Below are 25,401 nucleotides of genomic sequence, written 5' to 3'. Positions count from 1 at the left end.
AGTAGTTGTCAAGTACACATAACAATGTACAATAAATTAACAAAAATCAACATAGATATAGGCCAGGTGGCCTTCTTTCACCTCTCGGGAAGAATTGCCACAGTATACATTTGATTCTGAATATAAGTTCTCGTGGGGAAATTATGCGTGTCATGGCCAAGTGGCCAATTGCCCTCAAACGGTGGAATCTCCACTGTAAAAGCGATTTAAGTATGACAATTAAAGTGTACAAGTTTCCAATTTTTTCAAGAATCATTTCAGTAAGCTTTATAGGTCATGACAGGTGGTGCTATGTAAAAGGGGGGTGAACGGGGTGAGTAAGGGATAAAGCTGATCCGCAGATATAGCTGGATAAATTCTTACAGTACTCAAATAAATCTTTTAACGCTGTGATTAGTGCAAAAAAGTGAACCCTATACTATCTGTTGACAGTCTGCTCAGACCTACATCAAAGAGTACAGTTGTGGGTGTGATTGTGCAGTGAAAAGGTGGAGTAAGGGTTTATGAGCAACAAAGGGGGGGGGGGGAATATAACAAAAAGTGAGATGATGGTGGGTTCTTCGCAGTGCGCGTACTACCACACGTGCGGGACCAGGCGGGATGTCCTGAGGTCGTTGAGTCAAAGCTATACTGTGAATTTCCTGGCTCCACAACTGTCATTAGAGAGAGCCCTCTCCGGTATGATAGTGTGGTATAGGAAGTAGTAGTCACAACAGCTGGGGGTGGTGGCTGGTTGAGGGTCAGGTGCAGAGGCTGGGCAGAGTAGTTCAATGGCCATACATAAGGTCTTTAGCCGATATGCACATGTAACTCCTCATCCTCATTCATGCCAAAGGGGTTTCTTGAATCCAGACGGATGATGTACTGGGATTCCAGGACTCAAAGCTGCTTTAGTCTGTTACCCCCTCTCGGATTTGCAGGAACCCTGTCAATACCAAAGAATGAGAAATGATTAACATCACTGTCATGGAATCGTATCCAGTGGCGTGCAGTAGCATACCTCATATCAGCATTCTTGATGGCCCTCATGTGTTCCAATATACGTTTTTTGATTGGGAAGATGGTACTCCCAACATAAAACTTGGCACATGGACACACAATCACATACACACAAAAATCAGTATTGCAATTCATAAATTTCCCAATCTGTTCACTTTTGCCAGTAGGAAGGGGATATGATTTGACATTCTTGCTGGTACCACAAGCTTTGCACTTACCACATTTATAAAAGCCTTTCTGTTCTTTGAGCCAAGTCTTTTTCTTCTTAGGTGCATAAAAATAGCTTTTTACTAGCATGTCTTTAAATGATCGTGCCTTTCTGTAAGTGATCTGGGGTTGGCTGTTAACTGTTTTCCCTAAGATGGGATCACTCTTGATAATGTGCCAGTGTCTCTTTAGTATCTCACGTACTCTGCCTGCTTCTACATTGAAGGTGGTTATTAACCTGACATTGTTGGATTTGAGGTTCCCTGTGGTTCTTCCTATCCTCTTTGTCAACAGTGTTTCTCTATTCCTGGCGTTAGCTTTTTCTTTTGCCACCAGCAGTACCTGGTCGGAATAGCCCCTACTCTTGAATCTTTTGGTCATGTAGGTCATGGTCTTTCTCAAACGCTGTCTCTGAGCTACAATTGCGCTTCGCCCTCAGGAACTCCCCATACGGGATGCTATCCTTCAGACTAGTTGGGTGGTGACTCCTCGCATGTAGGACGCTATTGCCTGAGGGGGGTTTTCTGTATAGGCTGGTTTGTATGACTCCCTCCTCAATTCTGACTGTTATATCTAGGAAGTCCATTTCTGTCTGATCTGTCTTGCTAGTGAACTTCAGATTGACATCATTCCTATTGAGAGAGGCAAGGAATCTGTTCAATTCTAACTTGGAACCATCCCAGATCAGAAAAATATCATCGATATAACGGGTGTAAAAAGCAATGTGGCGTGTGAGGATGTCATTTCCTTCAGACCATATTACTTGTTCCTCCCACCATCCCATCAGCATTCAGGCAAAACTTGGAGCAAAGCAGCTTCCCATCGCTGTGCCCACCTCTTGTTTAAACCAGTTATCCTCGAACAGAAAAAAATTGGTAAGTAAACAAAATTCCAACATTTCGAGCAACATTTCAGTTTGTTGAAGAAAAAAGACAGATCTGTCCCTCAGGAAATGTTTGCATGCCTTCAAGCCGTCAGAGTGTCTGATACACGTATATAGGGAGACTACGTCAATCGTGACTAGCCAGAAATTGTCCTCCCATCTGATCCCGTCTATCTTGGTAATGAAATCCGTGCTGTCCCTGCAGTATGATGGGAGGTTGTGGACATAGGGAAACAGGAATGTGTCAAGAAAAATAGAGGTATTTTCGAGAAGACTGCCATTGGCAGAAACAATGGGCCTACCAGGTGGGTTTAAGTCATCCTTGTGCACCTTCGGCAACATGTAAAAACAGGGGGAGACTGGTTGTTTGACACATAGAAATCTGAACTCTGATTCTGCTAACAAGTCTCTTTCTCTCCAACCCTGTAGTTTCTCATGGTAGGTAGTGATACTGGAGACATATTCCTCTCTGTTAGATTTCCTATAATTGCCAGATAGCCCTAGTTGTCTGTTGGCCTCCTGTCTGTACAGATTTATGTCCCACAGAACAACATTGCCTCCCTTGTCAGATGGCTTTATTACACAACAGGGGTCCGCATTGAGTGTACCAAGGGCTCTTCTCTGGTCTGGGGTCAGGTTGTGTGCATGTTTATTCTTACAGTTCTCCCAGAGACGTAATAAATCTCTAACTACAATGTCATGGAAAGTCTCTAAGTGGTCGTGTGGTATGATTGGGTTGAAGGTCGATTTGGGTCTGTGGTTGGTAACGTTGCGCCCTCCCAGTGTCAATCCCATTCTACCAAATATTTCAGAATCACTCAAACCATTCACATCTTCACCACACAATTCCATAGCGCAAGCCAGACTCTCAACACCCTGTATACTGAGAACATTTGACACCTGTGTGCTCCAATCTGGTTTGTTAATTCTCTGTTCTAGAGCCAGTTTCTTCTTTAACATAAACATTTTCATTAATTTCAGTTTGCGCACAAAAAGAAAGACATCAATCCTAGTTCGGCTGTAATCGAAATTGGCCATCGGGCAAAATGTCAGGCTCAATTCCAATACCGATCTCTCAGCCAAAGTCAAGATATGAGAAGAAAGGTGTATGATATTCAGATTGGGCTCACCCATCATTGCTGTTTGGTCTGTCGTGTCGTCTTCCCATGCGACATTGCTCCTCTTGTGTTTTTGTCCTCCCCGCCTCGTTGTTTTCCTCTTGCGTTTGCGCCTCTTCCTCTTCCGTATGACTGCTCCGGTGGTCTCGCCCGCAGTGTCATTGCTGATTGTAAAAAATCATATTTCTCCAGTGGTTTGAAAGAAAGTAAGTTTCTCCTGCTGGTATCCATTAGTTCTTCCATATCAGAGTAGGTTTCTGAGCCTGATTCTGAGACAGTGATATTACGTTGTTGTATGTTTGCTCCAAGCTGTTTAAATTTTCTTATGGCATGTCGTACTTCTTGCCAAACTTTAGGATCCGCCCACTTGCATAGTCCTGCTTGTCTCTCAGGAATTTGCTTTTCTTCTTCTGCTTGATTTCGTCCTCATATTTGTCAAGCCTTTTCTCCATTTGTTCAATTGCTTTTGTTATCTCATCTTGGGTGTCATGTTTGTCAAGTTCCTCCTTCAGTTTGCCGATGTCTTTGATAACCTGTTCTAGTTCCATGGCTGCATATTTGTACAATAGGCCAAGCATGTTCTTGCATGTCCCTGCCATGAGCTCGGACCATTCAACTATCAGCTTGGGATGGAGGTTCTGGTAAGTAGGTGTAATCATAATTTGTAGTGCTCTCGGGACCCTGCCAACTTCTATGTAATTTTCTAGAGAAGTTACCTCCCACCAGCGGTTGATTTTTTTTTTCAAACGTTTTTCATAGTGGAACAGCATTTGTTTTAGGGTTTTATCCGGCGGTGCAGTTGTGGCCCCTGCCTCATCAGTCCTCTCTGCTGTGATTTCTGTTTCACAGAACAGCGACCTCGCCTCATCAACTCTGCCTGCACGTCGGTTCTTGTTTGCAGTTGCATCGGCAGTTGTGGTGGTTTTGGCAGTCGCGGCCGCCGTAGCCGCCGCCGCCGCCGTCTGCTTGCCTCTAGTCATGTTGTTATCCCACTTTCAGTGAGTTCTTAGTTACGCAAAAAGTCTTTTGGTGACACGGAAATAGATCCCTGCCGCGCTCTTCCCTGGCTGGGTTAGCGCGGTACCTCTGCCGGCACTTCGAATTCTTCCTTTGCCTCAAGGCGCCGCTCGCTGCATGGGTAAAAAACCGGCAGTTACCCGGCCACGGTGGCGCGCACCTTCCGAAGCGCGTTTCCACAGCCAGCACCCGCCAGGGATTCTCCAGCGGCAAACTTATCTTCAGCATTGTCGAAGTCAGCGGACGGAGCTGGACCTGGCAAACGCCGGTTAGTAAGGAAAGGTTTCCGACTCGTCCGCTCCTGTCCAATCGGGGTAGGTGCAAGCCCCGGGTGTCGGAAACACGGAAACAGACGTCTGAAAGGGTTTCCCACTCGATCACACCAGAGGAAACACAAAAGACTCGCACTCCAGGGTCCGTGTGAAAGATTTGTTTATTGGCGACACGTTTCGACCAGGCGGTCTTCTTCGTTAGGCAGCCACATAAACTCACAATCACCATTTTAAAGTGCACGAATGTAAAAGTGAAAATAGACATAGGACCACATTTCGAGAAAAACTACAAATAAGGTAGAGAAAAGACTCTGTTGTGCAACTACTTGGTAAACTTAGCTTGTTAATGCAAAGACATTTCTTATTTACGTAGGCAACTGCTAAATTCATGGTATAATGTAAATTAATTTTAGATCCGTCAAATTATATCGGTCAAACTATAATATATGTACATATATATATTTGTATTATATAAATAATTAAAAAAGGTTCATGTTATATTATGTTGTTGGCAATTATTTATGTTAATTACTAAACTAGTTAATTGTTATATTAATTATTTGAGTCCATTTTGTAATTTTTAATGTGTACTTAAAATATCTTACAGGTTATTTACTTATTTGTAATGTAGTTGTGAATTGTTGGCTTTGAGGGGTACATATATATATATATATATATATATATATATATATATATATATATATATATATATATATATATATATGTATGTATATATATATATATATATATATATATATATATATATATATATATATATATATATATATATATATATATATGTATATATATATATATATATATATATATATATGTATATATATATATATATATATATACACACCTCTCAAACCCAGCATCTCAAATAACATCACTGATGATGTCAAGTGGGGGCCGAGATAAAATGGAGGTCCCAAAATATGTTTTCCCCATCAATTTTCACATGGGGTTTTTGAACACTATTGCAGCCTGAACTGAACAGAATTACACCAGATTTGCCAGAAATCTAGATGTTGGTCCATAAAGCGTGCTTTTTGTGATTTTTAAATCCGTTCAGTCGTTTTAGAGATATTCATGGTTAAAAAATATAGATATCTAGGGACGCGGATCCTTGCATGGGACTTGTGGATCCACAGTCCTGTGCTGAAATTTGATTTGTTGCCAACACTTCAACCAGGAAGTGTTGACAGCCATCGTGGGACTCGACTTGAAGCCTAGTCCCATATCAAATGTAAAAACTAAAGAAAAGGGGGCAGCTTAGGAATACCCTGCCCACCCTGATACGGTGGTGGGGGGTCACAGAATGACCCCACTGTGCATTAAAAAGAGATCTTTTTTTTGCAATTTTGCCACAAATTCCTAGGTGGATCCGCTGCAAAATTGCAAAAAAATGCACAGCCTACCGCACGTCTTTTTAAGGAGGGGGCATGTGGGGTTATTAAAGAAAGAAGGAGGGATCATGGTGCCCCCCCTCTTAGGCTTTGGAAAAGCCCTAGGGACCACCACATCCGGGGGGGGAAGAATGGTTACAATGCAGGGGGCCAACCTGTCCCCCCTGCAGCCCCATGGACTGCCACCTCCCCAGGGCAAACTACAGTAACAATGTGGGGGCACACACCTTCACAGGAAGCTGTCTGGCACTCTGAAACCTGTTGGGTGTTATCATCCATGTAGTTAGTACGCCATAAATTGGTTAGTGCACATTGCTGGAGTGCGTGTATTTTCTCTGGAGAACTTGTATAATCAGAGGAGTGCTTTGGATATGTGCGGGGTGGGGTGCCTTGCCCTTTCACGCACCACAACTGCTTAGACTCAAGGGGCAACAAGACCCTGGGGATTATATATGTATATAATCATTTTGGGGCGCCTCATGTGAACAAGCTCCCTGGTGGAGCGAAACGCGTCATGGATGACATTATGTCCGCCACTTTTCGTTGTATGGAATAAAATTCACTCTGCTTTTTCACTTGAAGAGAAGTTTGGAGTTTCTTTTGCTGCCTGATGCTGTGAGTGCTTTTTGAAGTCATTGGAAAGAGGTCCTTACCTGGTTTTGTCCTCGCCGTGGAGTGGCGAGCAGGAACATTATTAGATAGATAGATAGATAGATAGATAGATAGATAGATAGATAGATAGATAGATAGATAGATAGATAGATAGATAGATAGATAGATAGATAGATAGATAGATAGATAGATAGATAGATAGATAGATAGATAGACAGATATTGCGGCAAAACAAAGAGTGCCACACCAATTCAGTTCAGTGATTTATTTGTGCCTAGGACGATCCGTTTCGGCTTTACAGAAGCTTTTCTCAGACTGAGGGAAAAGTGTTCTATTTCCCAAAGACATACTTGTCATGGTTAATGAAAAGCAAAGACATACTATTGTAAACGATATTGTTCCTGAATACTTCTGTGTCATTTTAAATGCAATTTGCTCAGACAATTTGCAGCATATCAGAAAATAATTATAAACATACTTGCAATGCTTTTCAAACAATTTATAAATAATATAAATATATATATATATATATATATATATATATATATATCTCGGTAATTGATGTACTGATGTGTGAAGAATTCATGTTATCAAGTGGGAAGAACTTTTTTCTATAATCACCCTGGATGTATGGAGCAGATGCTTACATGTATTATTTCCGGGACAGATCAATTTCCTTGCACGATAACATGAACATGGTGAAGAAAATGATGCTCTTCGGTTTAGAACAAAATAGTTTGGGTTCAAGGATACCTTGCATTGTCAACGCCCTTAGACTGCAATAGGCACCTGCTTCACCCTCAGCTTTGCATATCTTTTTCTTGTCTGTTGGGAGGAGCAGGTGGGATGGACAGATACCAATGAGAAATATACCATGCATACCCCTTGTCGATAAGGTATATCAAGAACCTTTTTTATAATCTGGGAGGAGGATTCTAAACTTGCTAAAAAGTTTATTAATATCTTTGAAAAGAATGACCGCAATCTTAAATTCACACATAAAATGAGCGGAGAGCATAGTCAAATTTTAGATATATCAATTCATGTAGCTGGAAGTACTCTCAAAACCTTACTGCATAGGAAAAAAACAGGTGGGAACAGTGTATTTCATGGAGGCAATTACCACCCTAACACACTAAAATGGAGCATCACCAATGGGGAGGGCCTGGGAGCACGCTGCAATTGCAGCACTGAAGGTGCTTTAAAAAAAGAACAGCATAATATGATTCAGCGATTTGCCGAATGGGGGTATCCCTGGAAAGTTCTTGCACAAGCCAGACATAAAGTACACAATATCAAACATGTAGATGTACTGTTCAAAGAGAATCCCAAAGAGCCAGGGACCAATAATCAGAATACAAGATTAATTACTACCTATAACAGGACATCATATAAAAGAGATTCCATGAAAAAACATTGGAGTCTGTTAAGCGTTGACCCAGATAGGAGAATGAGATATGGGCTTGGCCTCTGATTGCTTATAAAAATCTTAGATCAATCAAGGAAATGCTGGTACATCGCCATTTGAATTCTGGTTAAATGCACACATGGCTCAACGTACAAAAAGTTTCTTCAAGGGCGGATCATTCAAAGAATCTAAACGCAGCACGAACCACAAACAAAATACACTCCCTACTAGTAGGACTAAGCCTATCTCTAAATTTAGCATCTGCACATCACAATTCACAGCAGCACAACCGCTGCCATTTCAGAAAATATATAGACATAGATTTTGATATAGATATATGTAGATATAAATGTAGATTTAGGGTAGGTGTTGGCTGCACTTTGAAAGGGTTTGATTTACTATTCCCACTCCAATCTAAACAACAGTAGGGAAAGTGTTGGATTTTGAAGGCGTTATATTCACTATTGCCACTCCAACCTAAGTAAAATCAAGGAAAGTGTTGGACTTTGGAAGGTTTAGATTTACTATTTACACTCCAGTCTATGCAACAGTAAGGAATGTATTAGACTTTGGAGGGGGTTGATTTACTATTCCCTCTCCAACTAAAGCAAAAGCGGAGAAATTGTTGGGGTTTGGATGGGTTAAATATATCTTTCCAATTCCGAATATTTGTTTTAAATCATGTTAATATATATCAACATTAAAAGAATAAAAGGTATTTCAAATAAAAAATAAATGCATTACAAACCAATACAAATGACTGTAATAGAAAAAAGAATTGAACAAATATAAAACAAAAGAAATACATTTAAAATATATACTTGTCTCTCCCTACTACCCAAAAACCCCACCAACTGTACAATTAATTATAAATAAAACATTAATAAAAAACATTAATAACAGAAAAATTGTCAAATAAAAATAAAGTAAATATAAAATTTATGTTAAGAAGTGTATTATCAAATACACATGTCATTGAACTAACAATTAAGCTACAACACAGTATTGACATAACAAATATTCTGATTAATAATTTACATAATAGTCAAGCAATTTTGATCAACCTAAAAAAACTATTTACAAATGAAAAAAGTAATTCATGTGTTCAGTAAGATCCCACCATAATGCCTCTCAAACCCAACAAATATAAAACAAAATAAATACATTTAAAATATATACTTTTCTCTCCCTACGGCCCAAAAAAACCACCAACAACTGTACAATGAATTATAAATAAAACATTAATAACATAAAAATGGTCAAATAAAAATAAATCAAATATAAAATTGATGTTAAGAAGTGTATTATCAAATACACATGTCATTGAGCTAACAATTAACACCTTGAGTGCTGCCGTCGGCCGTTGAACGTCGCGCGCACTACCTTCCTAGTGCTGCACACGTCAACGGCCGACGCGCCCCGCCCGCGCAAGGAAACACCCGCACCACGGCGGATTTACCGCCGCGGTTAACGGGTTAAACTACAGCACAGTATTGACATAACAAATATTCTAATAAATAATTTACATAATAATCAAGCAACTTTGATCAACCTGAAAAAACTATTTACAAATGAAAAAAGTATTTAATGTTTTCAGTAAGATCCCACCATAATGCCTCTCAAACCCAACAACTTACAACTAAGTTACAAATTAGTAAATAACCTGTAAGACATTTAAATTGCACATTAAAAATCACAAAATACACTTAATTAATTAATATAACAACAAACCAATTAAATAATTAAAATATTTATGTTCAATTATATATGTAATTAACATAAAACTTACTTTACAATAACAAATTTTAATTTATCATTGTAATAATTACCCACCCTATTCCCCTACAAACTCAACAACCTACTGCTAAATTATAAGTTGGTAGTTAATGTATAGTAAAATTAAATTAGACATTACAAATCACAAACAACCACGTAAATATTCAAAATAACAATTTACCAATTAAAAAATCTGCATAGGTAATTACCAAATACATATTTAAATAACATAAAAAATAATGTTAACTACAAAACAATCATTTATATCATTTCCCGCCCTATTGCCCTACAAACCCAACAACCTACTACTAAATTATAAATTAGTAATTAAAAGTAAATACATTGTAATTGTACATTTAAATGTACAAACTGTGCTAAGAAATAAAGTACATTATATTGTTATAATGATATTTCAAAAAACAATATAATATACATTAAAAATGATATTCTTACCTTCTATATTCTTTTACTCCATATTTTTGATTGACAATATTTTTTATTTTTATGTTTCTTTTTTTTAACAATTCGACCACATTACAGCAAACTAAATACAAACGGACTGGCACATCCAGTACAAAAACAAGTCACTTACACAAAATAATTGACAAATTTTACATAAGACAAATCAGGATGTTTTAGGAGCCTCCGAGTCCCGATTACAAATTGGTGGGAGACAAATGTCGTCTCTATATCCATTCCACGCTCCCCAGATCCTACCCCACTTCCCTGGGCATCCTCTCGCTATGAAGGCCGACTTTTCTCTGAACATGCACCGGTCCAGGTCTTCCTTCCACTTCCCCATCCAGGGTGTCTTACTGGCTCCCCACAGTTGTGCGATATTACGTTTCGCTATCATGAATGCTAGGGTAGCCCACTGTGTGGTGTATGAGTTAAGATCTGAGGGTTCCCAAACATTCAATATACACCTGCGAGCCTCCGGCTGCAGATTCATCCCCAACACAGACTTCAATATGCTTTGGCTATCGGCCCAATGCTGTTCTATCTGTCGACAGTTCCAGAGTATGTGCATAAATGTAGCCACCTCTCAACATCCCTGTCTGCACTTGTCACTCTCTGCCTGTCCCATGCCTACCATGCCCGGACCCGTAACATAAACTCTGTGTAGGATTTTAAGCTGCACTAGCCGTAGCCTGGCCGGAATGTCAACCACTCTTGGGGAGTAGATCGCCCGCTGCCAATTCTCCTCATCCTGCTCCAGACCGTCGCCGATCCACTTCCCTCTGAGCCCCTGTAGTGGATCTTCCATGTTATTAATGAGCTTCCTATAAATGAGAGAAATAGTATTTTCTGGGAAATGCTGTCAAGCACCCTATCCTCAATGGGGGAGGCTTCCGGGAGCGACGTGCCCACCGGCACTTGAGTTAACAATGTGTGGTGGATTTGTAGGTAGCATAAATGTTCGGATTCGGCCAATTTATATTGTGCTTGTAGTGCCACGCATGAATGTATCGTGCCCTCTCCCCAGACGTCCTTGATCCTGGATATCCCTGTGATGTCCCATTTATCAAACCACTTAGTTTTCCAGAGGCTACCCAGTCTCTCAGAATTCCTCCGTGGCGTAGCGAGCGTCAGCTTATGCTCCCACTGCAGCTGGCTGGTCACCGCATGCCACACATGCATGGCATGTGCCGTGGGCCCAGTCAGAGGGTATCTACGCGGCTTTGCATTCAACGCTCTAATATAATCCCCCCCGGGGAGTATCCATCTGTCCATTGCATAACCAGGGTCATCTGGCTGCCCTTAGATCCCATGGTTAATCGCTGCCAATTGAGACGCCCAATAAATTGACAATACTTTTGACCCCCTATTGTTGTACCACAATGTTCTTTAAATAATATTTTAGTCATTCAGTGCTGAAGTATCGCAGTATTCCAGTAAAATTGGATAAGGTGACAATCCAGAGTCCCTTTTTAATCAGCCCTATGGTAAAGGGAAATTGGCTGTTGGCCATGATCTTCAACTTCTCTCAAAATTAGCACCCAAACGATATTGTCTCCATGACTGTGAAAGAGAACTGGAAAGATAAATCTGAGCAGCGAAGTTCAATAGGAGATAAGGTGAAGAATTGAATGTTTTATTTATTTTTAATTTTTTGCACAATTCCTCCAAAGAATCTTGGGTGCATCTTAGAGTTAGTACATTGCGAGTAAGGTACAGGTACAGGATGAGGTTTGTCAAACTACGAGAAGTGGATCAGAAGAAGAGCAAGACAATTGAGAGTTAAATGTCTTCTCGCTAGAACATTTGCATCTGATGTACGATAAATGATGCCTTCCAGTTAAGTAGGTACAACTAGCATTAAACACAACTTCATAGACTTGTGAAACATATTATGTGTAAATGCATCAACATTAAATATAGAGTTTCATGAAACGCACCTAATATTGCACTTAAAGCAAACCATTTCAAAACCTTAATGCATGTTATAGGTATTTAAAAAATACTAGTAAAACAGAAAATGATGGAAGGAATACAGCCATTGCTTTTCTCATGAACTGGGTAAAATCTCAAAGGCGTGTTGATGTTTTCACTTTCACTGGAAGGCAGATCTATGCTGCTATTTTGTATATTAAATAACATCTCACACAATAGGGATTTTTTTTCGGGCATTTAAAGTTATAGCGAAAAGGGTGGGAATATATGGGAAAAAAATAGTTATGTCTATAGTAGTGTAGAAATTGTGTTCATTAACAATCTAATTCACAAATTTACAATTCCCTGTTGTTTTAGCTGAAGTACACAGAAGACTATTACGAGCAGAAGAAGGGAAAAGGAAGTTTTCCTGCTTTAATTACCCCTGCCTACCAAATTGCCAAGAAGGCAAATGAGCTGGCCAGTGATGTAAGTTGAAAAAGCAGAATATACCGATTGACTATGACCTTGATTACCTATCTGGAGGAAGAAGAACATGGACTAGTTGAACTTAGTGAAGATGTGATCTTGAATATATTTTGTGGTATAATATTTGGCACCACCATGACACGTTTTCTCTCGGCTAATACATATTTTCGATGTTATGGTGCTCCATTTGTGAGCCATAGCATGTAACTTTTGATGTGAACTCGTATTCTTGTTGCACATCACAGTGCGTTCACCTGGTTCTTCATCATTTGAAATACAATGGCCTTTTTATTGTGAGCTTCAATATTTAGCACATTTGTGTTACCATGAGCCACGATGTTTAGAATTTCTTGATGCTTTTCCTGTAAGCTTCCATGTTTAACAAATGCTTTACTGTGAGCTATTCTATCTAATATATTGGACTTTTGAAATCAAACAAACATCAGTGCTTTTCACATTAAGCTACTTCTTCTGCCAGCTACAATATTTTTCAGGTCAAGGTGCTCTTGCTGCGAGCTTGAATATATAGCATTGTATGGAGCAATTTCTTAGAGCTACAATAATTAATTTTTTAAGATTATATCTCGGTTAGCTGCAACATATGGCCTGTCAGACTGCATGTACTGCAAATGACACTTCTTGCAATTACATTTTGCTTCTTTTTGATGATAAAGTAGTTAGCATGTCAAAGTCCATTGCCTGCAAGCAAGAATATTTAACGGCATGGTCCTTTCACTGAGCTTAGACATGTTGATCATCTTGTAGTACTTATCATAGTGTTAGATTGAGTTTTGTTTGATATTTGATGGGCTTTTGGTGTTGTCAGTACCATTCACTCAACATGTAAATCATGGGGCATTGATAATTTTCACAATCTGGCGTACTCTCTCGCTGATAGAGGACCTTATAACGAAATGTGTGCATTCTTACTCTGTGCTTACTCAGGCTATTGGCAGCATGCAATGGCACTGTTTCCTTGAGGCAAGTTTTTATTTAATAATCAAGGTGCTCTAATAGGAAGACATAAAATGGGGTTGCCATAAGATGGGGCTCTTACAAAGAGCATATGTTGTTGGTCCCTGTGTGACAGAACACTTAATATGTGCCAGAGTATTTGGCCAACACGTAACAGTGCTCTTAATGTAAGCCAGACAGCTTGTTATGGAAATCTCTTTTGTGAGCTAGAATAATTATCATGTTACAGTGCACTAATTACAAGTAAGAATATTTAACGTCTGTGTATTCTTGCTGTGTGCTTATTCAGGCTATTGTCAGCATGCAATGACACTATTTCCTTGAGCCAAGATTTTATTTAGCTAGCAAATAAAGGTGCTCTTATACAGAGACATAACATTTGGTTGCCATAAAAATGAGCAAATGCACATATAATCATGCTCTTAATGTGAGCTGGGATATTTGATAGCATGTTATGAAACTCTAACTGCGAGCTTAAATATTTGCTTGGCATGTTATAGTTTGCTTCCTCTTTGTGAGAATGATTAATCAGCATATTATGGCGCTCATGCTATGAGCCAAAATGGTGAACAGTCAAAATATCGACTACAAAATATCGACTGGACACAATATCGAGTTTTAAATATCGAATGGACAAAATATCGACTGGACAGAATATAGACATCAAAAATATCGTTTTTAAGGTAAGTAATGTAATATCGAATAATAAAAATATAGACATTTAAAATATCGAAGTATATAATATAGGTTAATAAAATTATCGAATTTTTGATAATATTTAATTTTTTATAGTGATTTTTATGTTATTATGTGTGTTGAAAAGTGTGTATTTATGTTATAAATAATTTTAATTAATGAAATTTTTATTTTTTAATTTTTGCGTAATTTAATTCTGTAGCGGGTTGTGGGTTTATAGGGGAATAGGGTGGGAAGTAATTTAATTATAATTAATTAAATATGTAAATTTATTTATTGTTATTCATGTTTAATTATTTGTTAATTAATTTATATTTGGTAATTGATTAACTTTTAATTGGCAATTAATTTTAATTAATTGATTAATTGCTAATTATGTTAATTGTACTAATTTATTTTCTGTAGCGGGTTGTGGGTTTATAGGGGAATTGGGTGGCAAGTAATGTCTTTATAAATAATTAAATATGCTAACATATTTATTGGTATTGTTTTAGAATTAATTGTTAATTAATTTTTTATGGGTAATTAATTAAATTAGAATTGCTAATTAATTTTATTTAATTGATTAATTGCTAATTATGTTAATTTAATAATTTATTTTATGTAGTGGGTTGTGGGTTTATAGGGGAATAGGATGGGAAGTAATTTATTTATAATTAATTAAATAAAACTATTTTTTTAATTGTATTTAATTTGAATTTATTGTAAATTAATTTTTAAATGTTAAATTATTAATTGTTAATTTGTAAATAATTTGTATTAATAGTTAAATAATTGTAATAATTAAATTTAATTTGTAATTTTAATTGATTAATTATTATATTATATTAAATTCGTAATTACTTTTAATTAATTTTTGATAGATATTAATTTATATTTATTGAAATAATATATGAAGTATTTAATTTCCCTACTGTTGCACTCTCTGGAGTGGGAATAGTAATTTTTACCTCTACGCTATCCAACGCTTTCCCCACTGTTGCACTCACTGGAGTTTGAATAGTAATTTTTACCCCTACGCTATCCAACGCTTTCCCTACTGTTGCACCTACTGGAGTGGGAATAGTAATTTTTAACCCTACGCTATCCAACGCTTTCCCTACTGTTGCACCCACTGGAGTGGGAATAGTAATTTTTACCTCTACGCTATCCAACGCTTTCCCAACTGTTGCACTCTTTGGAGTGGGAATAGAAATTTTAACCGCTACGCTATCCAACCCTTTCCCTACTGTTGCACCCACTGGAGTGGGAATAGTAATTTTTACCTCTACGCTATCCAACGCTTTCCCAACTGTTGCACTCTTTGGAGTGGGAATAGTAATTTAAACCCCTACGCTATCCAACGCTTTCCCTACTGTTGCACTCTTTGGAGTGGGAATAGTCATTTTACCCCTACGCTATCCAACGCTTTCCCTACTGTTGCACTCTTTGGAGTGGGAATAGTAATTTTAACCCCTACGCTATCCAACGCTTTCCCTACTGTTGCACTATTTGGAGTGAGAATAGTACTTTTTACCCCTACGCTATCCAACGTTTTCCCTACTGTTGCACCCACTGGAGTGGGAATAGTAATTTTTACCTCTACGCTATCCAACGCTTTCTCTACTGTTGCACTCTTTGGAGTGGGAATAGTAATTTAAACCCCTACGCTATCCAACGCTTTCCCTACTGTTGCACTCTTTGGAGTGGGAATAGTAATTTTTACCCCTACGCTATCCAACGCTTTCCCTACTGTTGCACCCACTGGAGTGGGAATAGTATTTTTTACCCCTACGCTATCCAACACTTTCCCTACTGTTGCACCCACTGGAGTGGGAATAGTAATTTTTACCCCTACGCTATCCAACACTTTCCCTACTGTTTCACTCACTGGAGTGGGAATAGTAATTTTAACCCCTACGCTATCCAACGCTTTCCCTACTGTTGCACCCACTGGAGTGGGAATAGTACTTTTTACCCCTACGCTATCCAATGCTTTCCTCACTGTTGCACCCACTGGAGTGGGAATAGTAATTTTTACCCCTACGCTATCCAACGCTTTCCCTACAGTTGCACTCTGTGGAGTGGGAATAGTATTTTTTACACTTATCCTATCGTACGGTAATAATATTGGATATTATTTAATTATATTATGGTAATATATATATATGTTTTAACAAATATGTTTGTAAAACATTTTTTTTATAACTTTCATTAATTATTTAATTATTATAAGTTAATTTAAGTATTTTTAAGTATATTTTAGTTATTAATTTTTAATTTTAATTTAATTTAACACTGTTTTTAATAAAGTCGATATTTTTTAAAACTATATTTTTGTAAACGATATTTTGTACTCGATATTTTTGTACTTACCTGTTTGTAGATACAAACTCGATATTTTGTGTGTATATATTTTTTCCTCGATATTTTTGCTAGTCGATATTCTGTCAGTCGATATTATGTCAGTGATCCAGCCGAAATCAATGGTCTGCATGTCTTGGACCACAACCCAAGAAAAAAGTCAAGGTATGAAGGCACACTGGATGAGCATGAGTCAAAATATAATCATAATTTCTCACAATGTGTAAAAGTAAATTTATGGCCAAAAGTGCCAACTCTAGTCAGATCCCTTAATCCTATTGTACTTTGAAAAATGCTCTCCTTGATAAGTTAAATTATTTTCTGGACCAGTCAATGTGCCATAGTTACTGATTCACAGATATTAAACATTGATCTATACTTTTCTATTGAAATAACTTTTAATAAATGATACTGGAATCCAGTTCCCGAGTCAAAATGTGTACCTTTTAGTCGGCGCCTATGCTAGTACTTTTGCTAAGACAAAGTATTCCCAGTGTCATCTTCCACACCATTTTATAATTTTACTATATTGCCACTCAACGCTACCTGTTCCTACTAGTTTCAAGCTTGATCCTGGATGACCGATTAAAGAATACTCTGACCTCTTTGCCAATTACCAACTTCAGTTATTTTCTTAATTCATAAAATGCCCCACCTTTTCTTTACCCCCTCTCAACTATTACTTGATAGCACATTGAAGTTTTCAGAGCCATTTGAGCTGGAATGCCATTTGTATAAGGCAGGCACTTACACTAATTTGTGAGTGGTCCATAAAGTGTTGAGGTGGATAACTAAAAGCTTTCTGAAGCTGATTCAGTTGATGCTTTTCCACACTTCTTCAATGAGAGGTATGGTCTTCTAGTCAAAATAAATAATTTGTGTATTCTTTTAGAGTTAAATGTGACACTTCTCTGTCCCAAATGGTGAATAACTGTATCTGTAGAGGACTCAGTCTACAATCTTCTCACCATGTTAGGGATTAAAGCACAACACACATAAATTTCAGGATTCACTGCCACTACTGCCTTTCTGTAGTCTTCCTAATATTTGTATCCATTGGCCGAATATAGAGGAAATAGCAATGTACTTGGACTGTCGGCTCTGGAGAGGGAGCATATCACTTTGGCTTATAAATCCTTCCATTGATTGCTAGTAAAAGTGATGTTTTTTTATATTGAATTGCATAACTTCTAAATTTAATTAATCACACTGCCCTTAGTAACGCAAAATAGGATAATTAAATGTGTTCTTCATAGATGCTGTCTCTCCCTGGGGCAGACCTACTTTTGTTGGTCAAAGAAACATTTCTTCAGATCACCAGCATTTGGCGCAATCTTCAACCAGAACTGCAGCAAGCTTCACTCCTTTATTTTTTCACAAACATCATAAGAATGTACTTTTGTCATGTGACTCCTGGCCTGACCTGACCAATAAACACTGTCTAAGAGCAGAGTATTTTGTTAAGTGCACGTGTGATGTTCTCTACCAGAAAACTGACTAGAATTTACCCCAATACACTCATTTACAGACATGACTAAAACTCACTCATTTCCACCTACAAGCTTTGTTGCAGGTTTTAGTCTAAGCAAGAGGTGCTGCCCTATTGAGAATTGCATAATTAGTTGATTAAATGTGTCAATGTCTCATTCTAATTCTGTTTGCATTGCACGTTCCATTTGGCAAAAATGATGTTCTTCCTCATTACATAACAGTCTCAGCACCCAGGAATCTCCTGTGTCTGATGTTTCTCCATACGTGCACTCTGACCTTGAAGTGTTCCCTGTGTTGCTGGTGACTGGGCACACAGCGTGGTTTGAGTTGTCAGTTTCAGACACGGATACTCCTGGAGCACAGGCTGTTCCTACAGTCCTAAAAGTTGGAACTCCCGTCCTTCTGATGCACAGCCAGCTTCGCCTTCCATTGTCAACATTATGAAATGAGATGCCATAGAAAATATTCCATTTCTAATTTTAGGCACATCAGTTATTCAAGGGGTGCTTCGTGTCGGGAATGCTGCATACTAACTGACCCGATTGGAACTGGGTGTTCCAGCTATAATAAGCACCGTGGTTCCAGGATTCCTGCTTCACGATTTTGCACCAGAAGCAAGAAGTGAAAACACAAGTGTTCACTTCATTTCAGTGCTACAAACACATGCTTAGGACTTGATGCAAATACTGTACAGCATGCCTTGTTTTTACATTCAATTTACTGAGAAAATACGCAATGCTATGAGGCCATACAAGTGGCAAAAGCTCTATAACAAGCACTGGCAAAGCCATTAGGTCTCACATTTAAAAGGTGAGTGTTGGTGTATTCCCTTTGCCAGTGCTTTTTTAAACATTGGCACTCTCAAGCATATATATATATATCTTGAACTAGACATCTTGGAAAGGAGAAAAATGTATTTTTACAATGTTGCAATGGGTACCGTATGTGTAATTACCAGCTGCCATATTACCATATCTATTTACTGTTCCACCTTTGCAAAAAAAATAACATATTTCGAAGCCACTGCATTGCAGTTTTTAAAAGATTCAGTTCATTGATGTAATCCATCCTTCCAAACCCTTCAACACAGTGGAACATGACCTGATTTGAATGGTTACTTGGTGACCTAATGTCCATGATCAGGTAACACTTTCAAGGCAAGTTAGATGTGTCTTCCCCAAACCTTGGTGGCTTCATCTTTGTTTCAGTCTATAGTGTCAAATATTTCTAAAACCAAACTGAGAACATGTTTTACAATTTGAATTTGAATATCAGTTAATATATAGATTTCCCACAGCAAATTTAGAAGAATACACTGCTAACAGCAAGTAAAACATTATTTTTAAACTTCTTATTAAACATAGTCCTGTTTCCCTTAAAGAAAATGGAATGCATTTTTTGTCTTTATCTTAACACAATCACAGACATGGTGGTCGTCCATGCATTGCAAGCCAGTATCCCTCTGATTGTGGCCAATCACAGGGGGTCACAAATTGCAACCTGTGCGGTGAAATAACAATCCTGGAGGACACAGCGTTTCTGTGGTGGGGTTTTACTTCCTCATTCTAAGTTCTGCACATCAGAATGGGAGATAGCCTGGTAATAGCGGTCATTTTGCTCTTTCTTAGCTGAAAAACTTGGAATCATGCATTTTTTTCCAGGTATTATCTAGCAAAATGTATGGTTGGGGGGAAAAAAATGCAAGGAACTGTCAAAGTAATGCATCACTCAGCTTCAGAAATCCGTGCTCAAGTTACAATTTTAGACGGCACTCAGATTCAGGAACTAATAGTCTATTGATTAACAGTAGGGAGGGAATGACTTCCTGGTCCATGTCTGTCACCATATCTAGGAATCCAATTACTTCTAAGTGACTTAGTGAGTACCCTAGGTACACAGCCCAGTAATCAGCATTAAGACTACATACATCCCGTAGTATTAATGGAGGGTCAACGTCAACCTGAAGTTGTAATTTATCATTAAAAATTCCCTTGATCTCTCTGATCAGGGGCCCAAGCTCTATACATGTAGCGAACATGTGCAGTGTACTCCTTTCCCCTTGATCCCTTTAGCTATCCGATTTGGTGTATTATAGAGTTCAAAATAGGTCTTATAATACTGTGCATGAAGGTTAGCAGGTATTAAAACTGTGTGCGTAAAAAGATCTTAAAGGTGGTGCCTTATTAAGCATAGCAATGGCTGTGTACAGGCTATACATTACATCACCCTGGCTTGATCTGGCAACCCCCTCAGTACAGCAATGGGTTGCTCGCCTACTGGCTACTTGAAGAAAGCTATATATAGGCAAAAGGAAATAGAGCAAAGAAGAAGGGAATAAGAATTTGGAAGTACTTATCCAATTGGTTTGAACAAGCGGACTGTTAAAAAGTGCCAAGAGCTTAGCTGTATGTTAGGCCTGATATCATGGTGTGAGGGATGTAGAGGTGCAGAACCAGAGTAAAGTCTGTCTGAATGGTAGCCCTAGGGCTAGGAGCCCAGTTTTTATATATTGCACGATGGCATGGGATGTTATCTAACAGTGTTAGCCCTCCCATGTGGTACAATGCGTGTTATAGCACTGAAAGCTTATCTGTAAGGCAGGGTATTTTATGAGATGTGGTGGCTCAACTAAGGAACTAAGCATAAATAGGAATAATGCTCAGCTTCATGACCCTTTTAATGTATTCATGGCACTATCTGCATTTAGCACTGTTTTCACTTTAGACATTTATGCTGCTATGTAACGGGCTTGAGGGAATGGATTGCAGAGACGCACAGCTTTGCACATATAGCACTTGGCACTTCAAACATTCTAATGTATAATGAAAGTATTTTTAATTTTGATGCACCACCACAGGAATGAAATCTGTGTTGATTTAAGTGTGGGTTGGGTTTAGAGGGAGGTCTGGGGATAAAAACTGGGTGGGGGGGGGGGAGATTGTTTTCTTTGTCTCTAAATCAATAAAAAAAAAAAATTATAATTAAAAGAATACATACATCCCAACCTGTTTATCCTCCAATGAAGGTGAGGTTTTGCTGTGTGAGCACAGTGAAATCAAAGGAGATGAACAAATGATGGATTTGGAGCTAGATTACCAAGGATTAAAGTCTTCTGGAGGCATTTCACTTATTTGGAGTTCTAAGATTGGTGCAAGGAGGGAGACCCCTCTAGTGGAGATTGGGCTGAGAGGTGTAAGAATGTGCATGATATGACACCAGGCAGCAGGCAGAGCATGAAGAGAAAGTGGGGCACAGCGCTGCGCGTGATCCGGCGCCTAACACTGTGTGCTTTCCCGCCCTGTCTCCCTGTCTGCATCAGGTGAAGTACCATCAGCGATATCAAAAGGAGATGAAGGGCAAAGCCAGCCAGACATTCGGAACAGACGCCGCCTTCGGAAAACAAACCACAGATCAGTACAGCCAGGTACGCAGCAACAAGGCGACGCTTCAGGTACCCCGTAAAGCCCGCCATTAAAAATGCATGATGCCGCGTTATTATCATTCCCCGCGCTCTGTGCCGAGGACGTCCGCCCCTTCCGAAAACTTTCCTTCGCCACATGAAAGAGGACGAGCTCAAAGCAAGGAAAGTGCTTGAAAAGCGGATTACGCCCTTTGCGCTTATTTGCATGTTAATAATAGCAGGCGGCACGCGCCGTCCCCCTTTCAAGAGCTTTATTAATATTCAAAGGCAGGCCGGGGAAGTCAAGGTCACTAGAAGCTGGGAGGAGAGATAAAAAACACAACAAACCACAAGCAAACACTGCGCAGGTTCTGAAACGTGGAGAGTTTGAAGTGTGACATGAAAGAAGAATTCCCCTCGGTTATGAGACGCACAGAGTCAGCCCATTAGATTCATTAAGGAAAAAAAACGGGCGGCTCGGTAGGGCCTCTCTTTGTGCACGGTGCCCCCCTGAAGTCGGGTTAGCTCTTGAGGCCCAGGAAGGAGCCGAGGGTGACTGGCTTCGAGCGACATGTTGTCATATACAGGGGTGCTAGCATTATTCCAGAACCCTCTGAAATAGTTAGGGAATTATGTACACGAGTTTAACTTGCTCCTTGACACCCTACTTCTGTTACTACAGTTTTTTAGAAGGTTTGATGGCTGGGATAAGTTCGACTTGTTCTTTAAGACACCACAGCTCTCTTTTGCTACTAAGCGATTTCACAACATACCTTTGCGTTGATGTTGATAACAAAGATAGCAGTGGCCAGACACCCTTATGTTGTAGTTTTCAGCTCCTCTGAATTATTTTGCAATCTTTGTGTTTTATTTAATAAATACAATCACAAGTAAGTGTAACTATAGCTTTTTTTTACCCATCAATAACTAGGGTGACCAGAGTTTCAAAGGGAAAAACCGACACAGGCCAAAACATAGAAGTAGGACTAAAGGGCGGCAATCAAAGTGGACTTGGATTTCAGATAGAGCGCGCACACACATTCTCTCTGTCTCTTTCTCCCTCCTTTGGCAGTGACCTTCATGCACTCTGAAAACTGTTCTGAAGGTTGCAGTTCAAAATAATTTTTCCATACTAACCCTGTGCTACTTTTACAGATGTACCAGAACAGATATATTGAACCTGCTTTTAATGATAGAGAACAATTGGTACCTCGATAAGTATTATGACCCTGGTGTTTCCAGGATAATGATGCCAGCACAGACTCCTTCTGAAGGTTTTAGGCTCTTGTTCATTTGAAGAATTATTTTACAAGAAGACTACATTTTTGAAGCAGAAGCTGTGACAGCGTGGCATGCCCTTATCCGTGCCCCTTCCTCTCTGTGCTGGGAGCAAGAACTGAGGCTCTAGCTGACCGCCTATGACCATGTGCCATGTAATTGGGGCTCATGTAAATCGCTCCAACGCCTGCGGGTCGAGTCGGGCTATAAAAGTGCAAAAAATAGATTAGTTACTTAAGCTATTTCGGACTTTAAAGGCGTCTGTCGACGGTGTGACTTCAACGTTTCAATGCTGCGACTCAGCAAAACAAGGACAAGTATTTAACACTGCAAACATCGTCTGAACGCCGGGACAGATCGACGAAAACAGGGACTGTCCAGGGAAATCTGGGACTCCTGGCCACCACTATCTATGCCCCTAGGTTTTCAAAAACAGAAGTTTGAAAGAAAGTGATCCAGGCCAAAGAGCATGCAACGTTACTTCTATTTATGCCATCCCAGGGTTAAAGTACATGTGATGCAACTATTGATTTACATTCTCTAAAATAGGGTCCATGATCAGTCGTTGCGTCATTCATCCTCTTTAAAATGACCTTAACATGACTGGTGGCGGAAACGGAAAACGGTTGCATCCGGTATTGTAAGATGTAGAAAGCAAACACTTAGGGCCTGATTCACAAAAGTAAACATAGACCAAAGGTCTAAGTTTAGACCTGAAGTCTAAGTCTAGACCTAAAGTCTAACTTTACTACTACTAAAGGTAGACTTTTGGTCTAAACTTAGACCAAAACTCTAAGTTTTGTAGTAGTAAAGTTAGGGGCAAATTTACACGCCCCTTGCGTCACTTTTGCGTCACTTTTCCCATGTTAAATGTGACGCCAAAGTGGCGCAAGGGGCTTGTAAATCTGCCCCTTAGACTTTAGATCTAAACTTAGACCAACAGTCTAACTTTTGTAGTAGTAAAGTTAGACTTTCTGTCGAAACTTGGACTTTTGGTCTAAGTTTACTTTTGTGAATCAGGCCCCCTAAAGTTGATGCTAACGTTGATGCTAACAAATGCATTTTGCCAGCATGCTCCTTGCATGCAGCTCCCAATCCTGAACCCTTGTCTCATCGAATGCTCTCTGACTCCAACTATCTAAGAGTAGTGGAGTTAGTGCTTTGTAAACTCAGCTGGAGGCCCCTCAACAGCATCTGAAGGGAAATAAGCATTGGTATAGTCAATAGATCACATCATTTGGACCTTATAAGTGTTTAGAAATGCAGCATATTATCCTGGGTGCTGACCTGCCAGGTCCACCTTGGAAGTCCCAAGGTGACAAGCCTGAACTGAATTACAAACATGCTAACAAACACGATTCAGGCAGGAGACTCCTTTTATTTTTAAAATCTCACAGTTTGCTGTTTTGATATGTATAGAATTAGAACCTGCAAGAGTGAGACAGAGAGACAGAAAGTGGAAGGTAGTGGAAGAAAGAGGCTATCATGTGTAATCAAGACTAGGCAGTAGGCCTTTGCAGAGTCTTAAAAGGTGAACAGATGCCCTGTTCTTTGTCTGGGAAAGGTGGCAGTGGGGAGGAGGGGGAACCAGAAATCCTACACCAGGCAGCTGTAGGATTTATTTGAATACACGTGTTTACCAAGGGTTAGAGATAAGCTCTGTTTGCATGGCAAGTGTGTGTGAGTGGAAGTGCCCAGTGGCTTAACAAAACTTGAGGGGGCCACCACCTACACTTTGCCTACCACCCAGAAATCTAGTATATTTTGATTTGAAACCTCCAACATTTAAATGAAAATACTGTGCCTACTGTTTAAAGTTAATGGTCCTGAGTAGGCATAGATTAAAGAGTGCACGATGAGTGATGCAACAGCGTGAGTAGGGTAAGAGGAGCGACTGCAGGGTGAGTGAGGTGACTATATGTAAGTGCAGAGTTGACCGAAAGAATGCATTGTTAGTTATGGGCTTATTTGAGTGAGATTACAGATTGAGCAGAGAGGGGCACAGGTGAGTGAAGTGTGACATGAGTGCAGGGTGAGTAGTGTGCTTGTGTGACTGTAGGGTGAGGTACAGGGTGAACAGCACAAGTGCACTGCGAGTGCAGAGTGATGAATGAGTGCAGGGTGAGCGGGAGAATGGTCTGAGTGCATGGTGGTCAGTGTGAGTGCATTGTGATTACTGAGAAGGTAGGGTGAGCATAAAAGTGAAGGGCGAGAATGAGGAGTGAGTTGTCTGAATGCAGGGTGCATTCCCGGACACTTGAAGTAACTCAGCATGCTCTTGATGGCGGCGTAGGGTTTCCGGTATAAGTTAATCTATGGTTATTCTGGCAATAATAGGGATAGAGGGTGTAGAAAATAAGTGCTGATCGTGCAAAAAACTTCCAGTCTTATGATTAGGGTTGCCAGCTCTTTATTTTGATGCCCCTACAGGACAAAAATAAGCAGTCACCTAAAGCTGTATTTGCAGCACTTATCTGAGCATACTTCGAACAGCAAACATAAATAGAAAACACTTTTAATTGCATTCTAGGGCTGCCTGAATGATCCATGATAATTAAAAGGAACAAAGACAGAAAAGTCACATTACAAATGAATACATACATTTTTATTTATAACCCTATTTAGTGTCAAGACTAGGTCTTTCAGTGTCATTAA

General features: G+C 39.3%; 1 protein-coding gene across 1 annotated transcript in view; it reads left to right on the top strand.

Annotated features, from left to right (window-relative positions):
* NRAP (nebulin related anchoring protein) overlaps positions 1-25,401 on the top strand; it is a 417,859-nt gene that overhangs the window by 103,612 nt on the left and 288,846 nt on the right. The window contains exons 8-9 of the mRNA XM_078643841.1: positions 12,453-12,563; positions 21,388-21,492. Coding sequence (XP_078499967.1) covers positions 12,453-12,563; positions 21,388-21,492 — 216 coding nt within the window. The remainder of the gene's footprint in view (positions 1-12,452; positions 12,564-21,387; positions 21,493-25,401) is intronic.

This window comes from Lissotriton helveticus, chromosome 5_1 (assembly GCF_964261635.1).
Source record: "Lissotriton helveticus chromosome 5_1, aLisHel1.1, whole genome shotgun sequence".
Taxonomy (NCBI): domain Eukaryota; kingdom Metazoa; phylum Chordata; class Amphibia; order Caudata; family Salamandridae; genus Lissotriton; species Lissotriton helveticus.
Note: the sequence above shows the minus strand (reverse complement) of the source record. Positions and strands in the feature narration are given on the sequence as shown.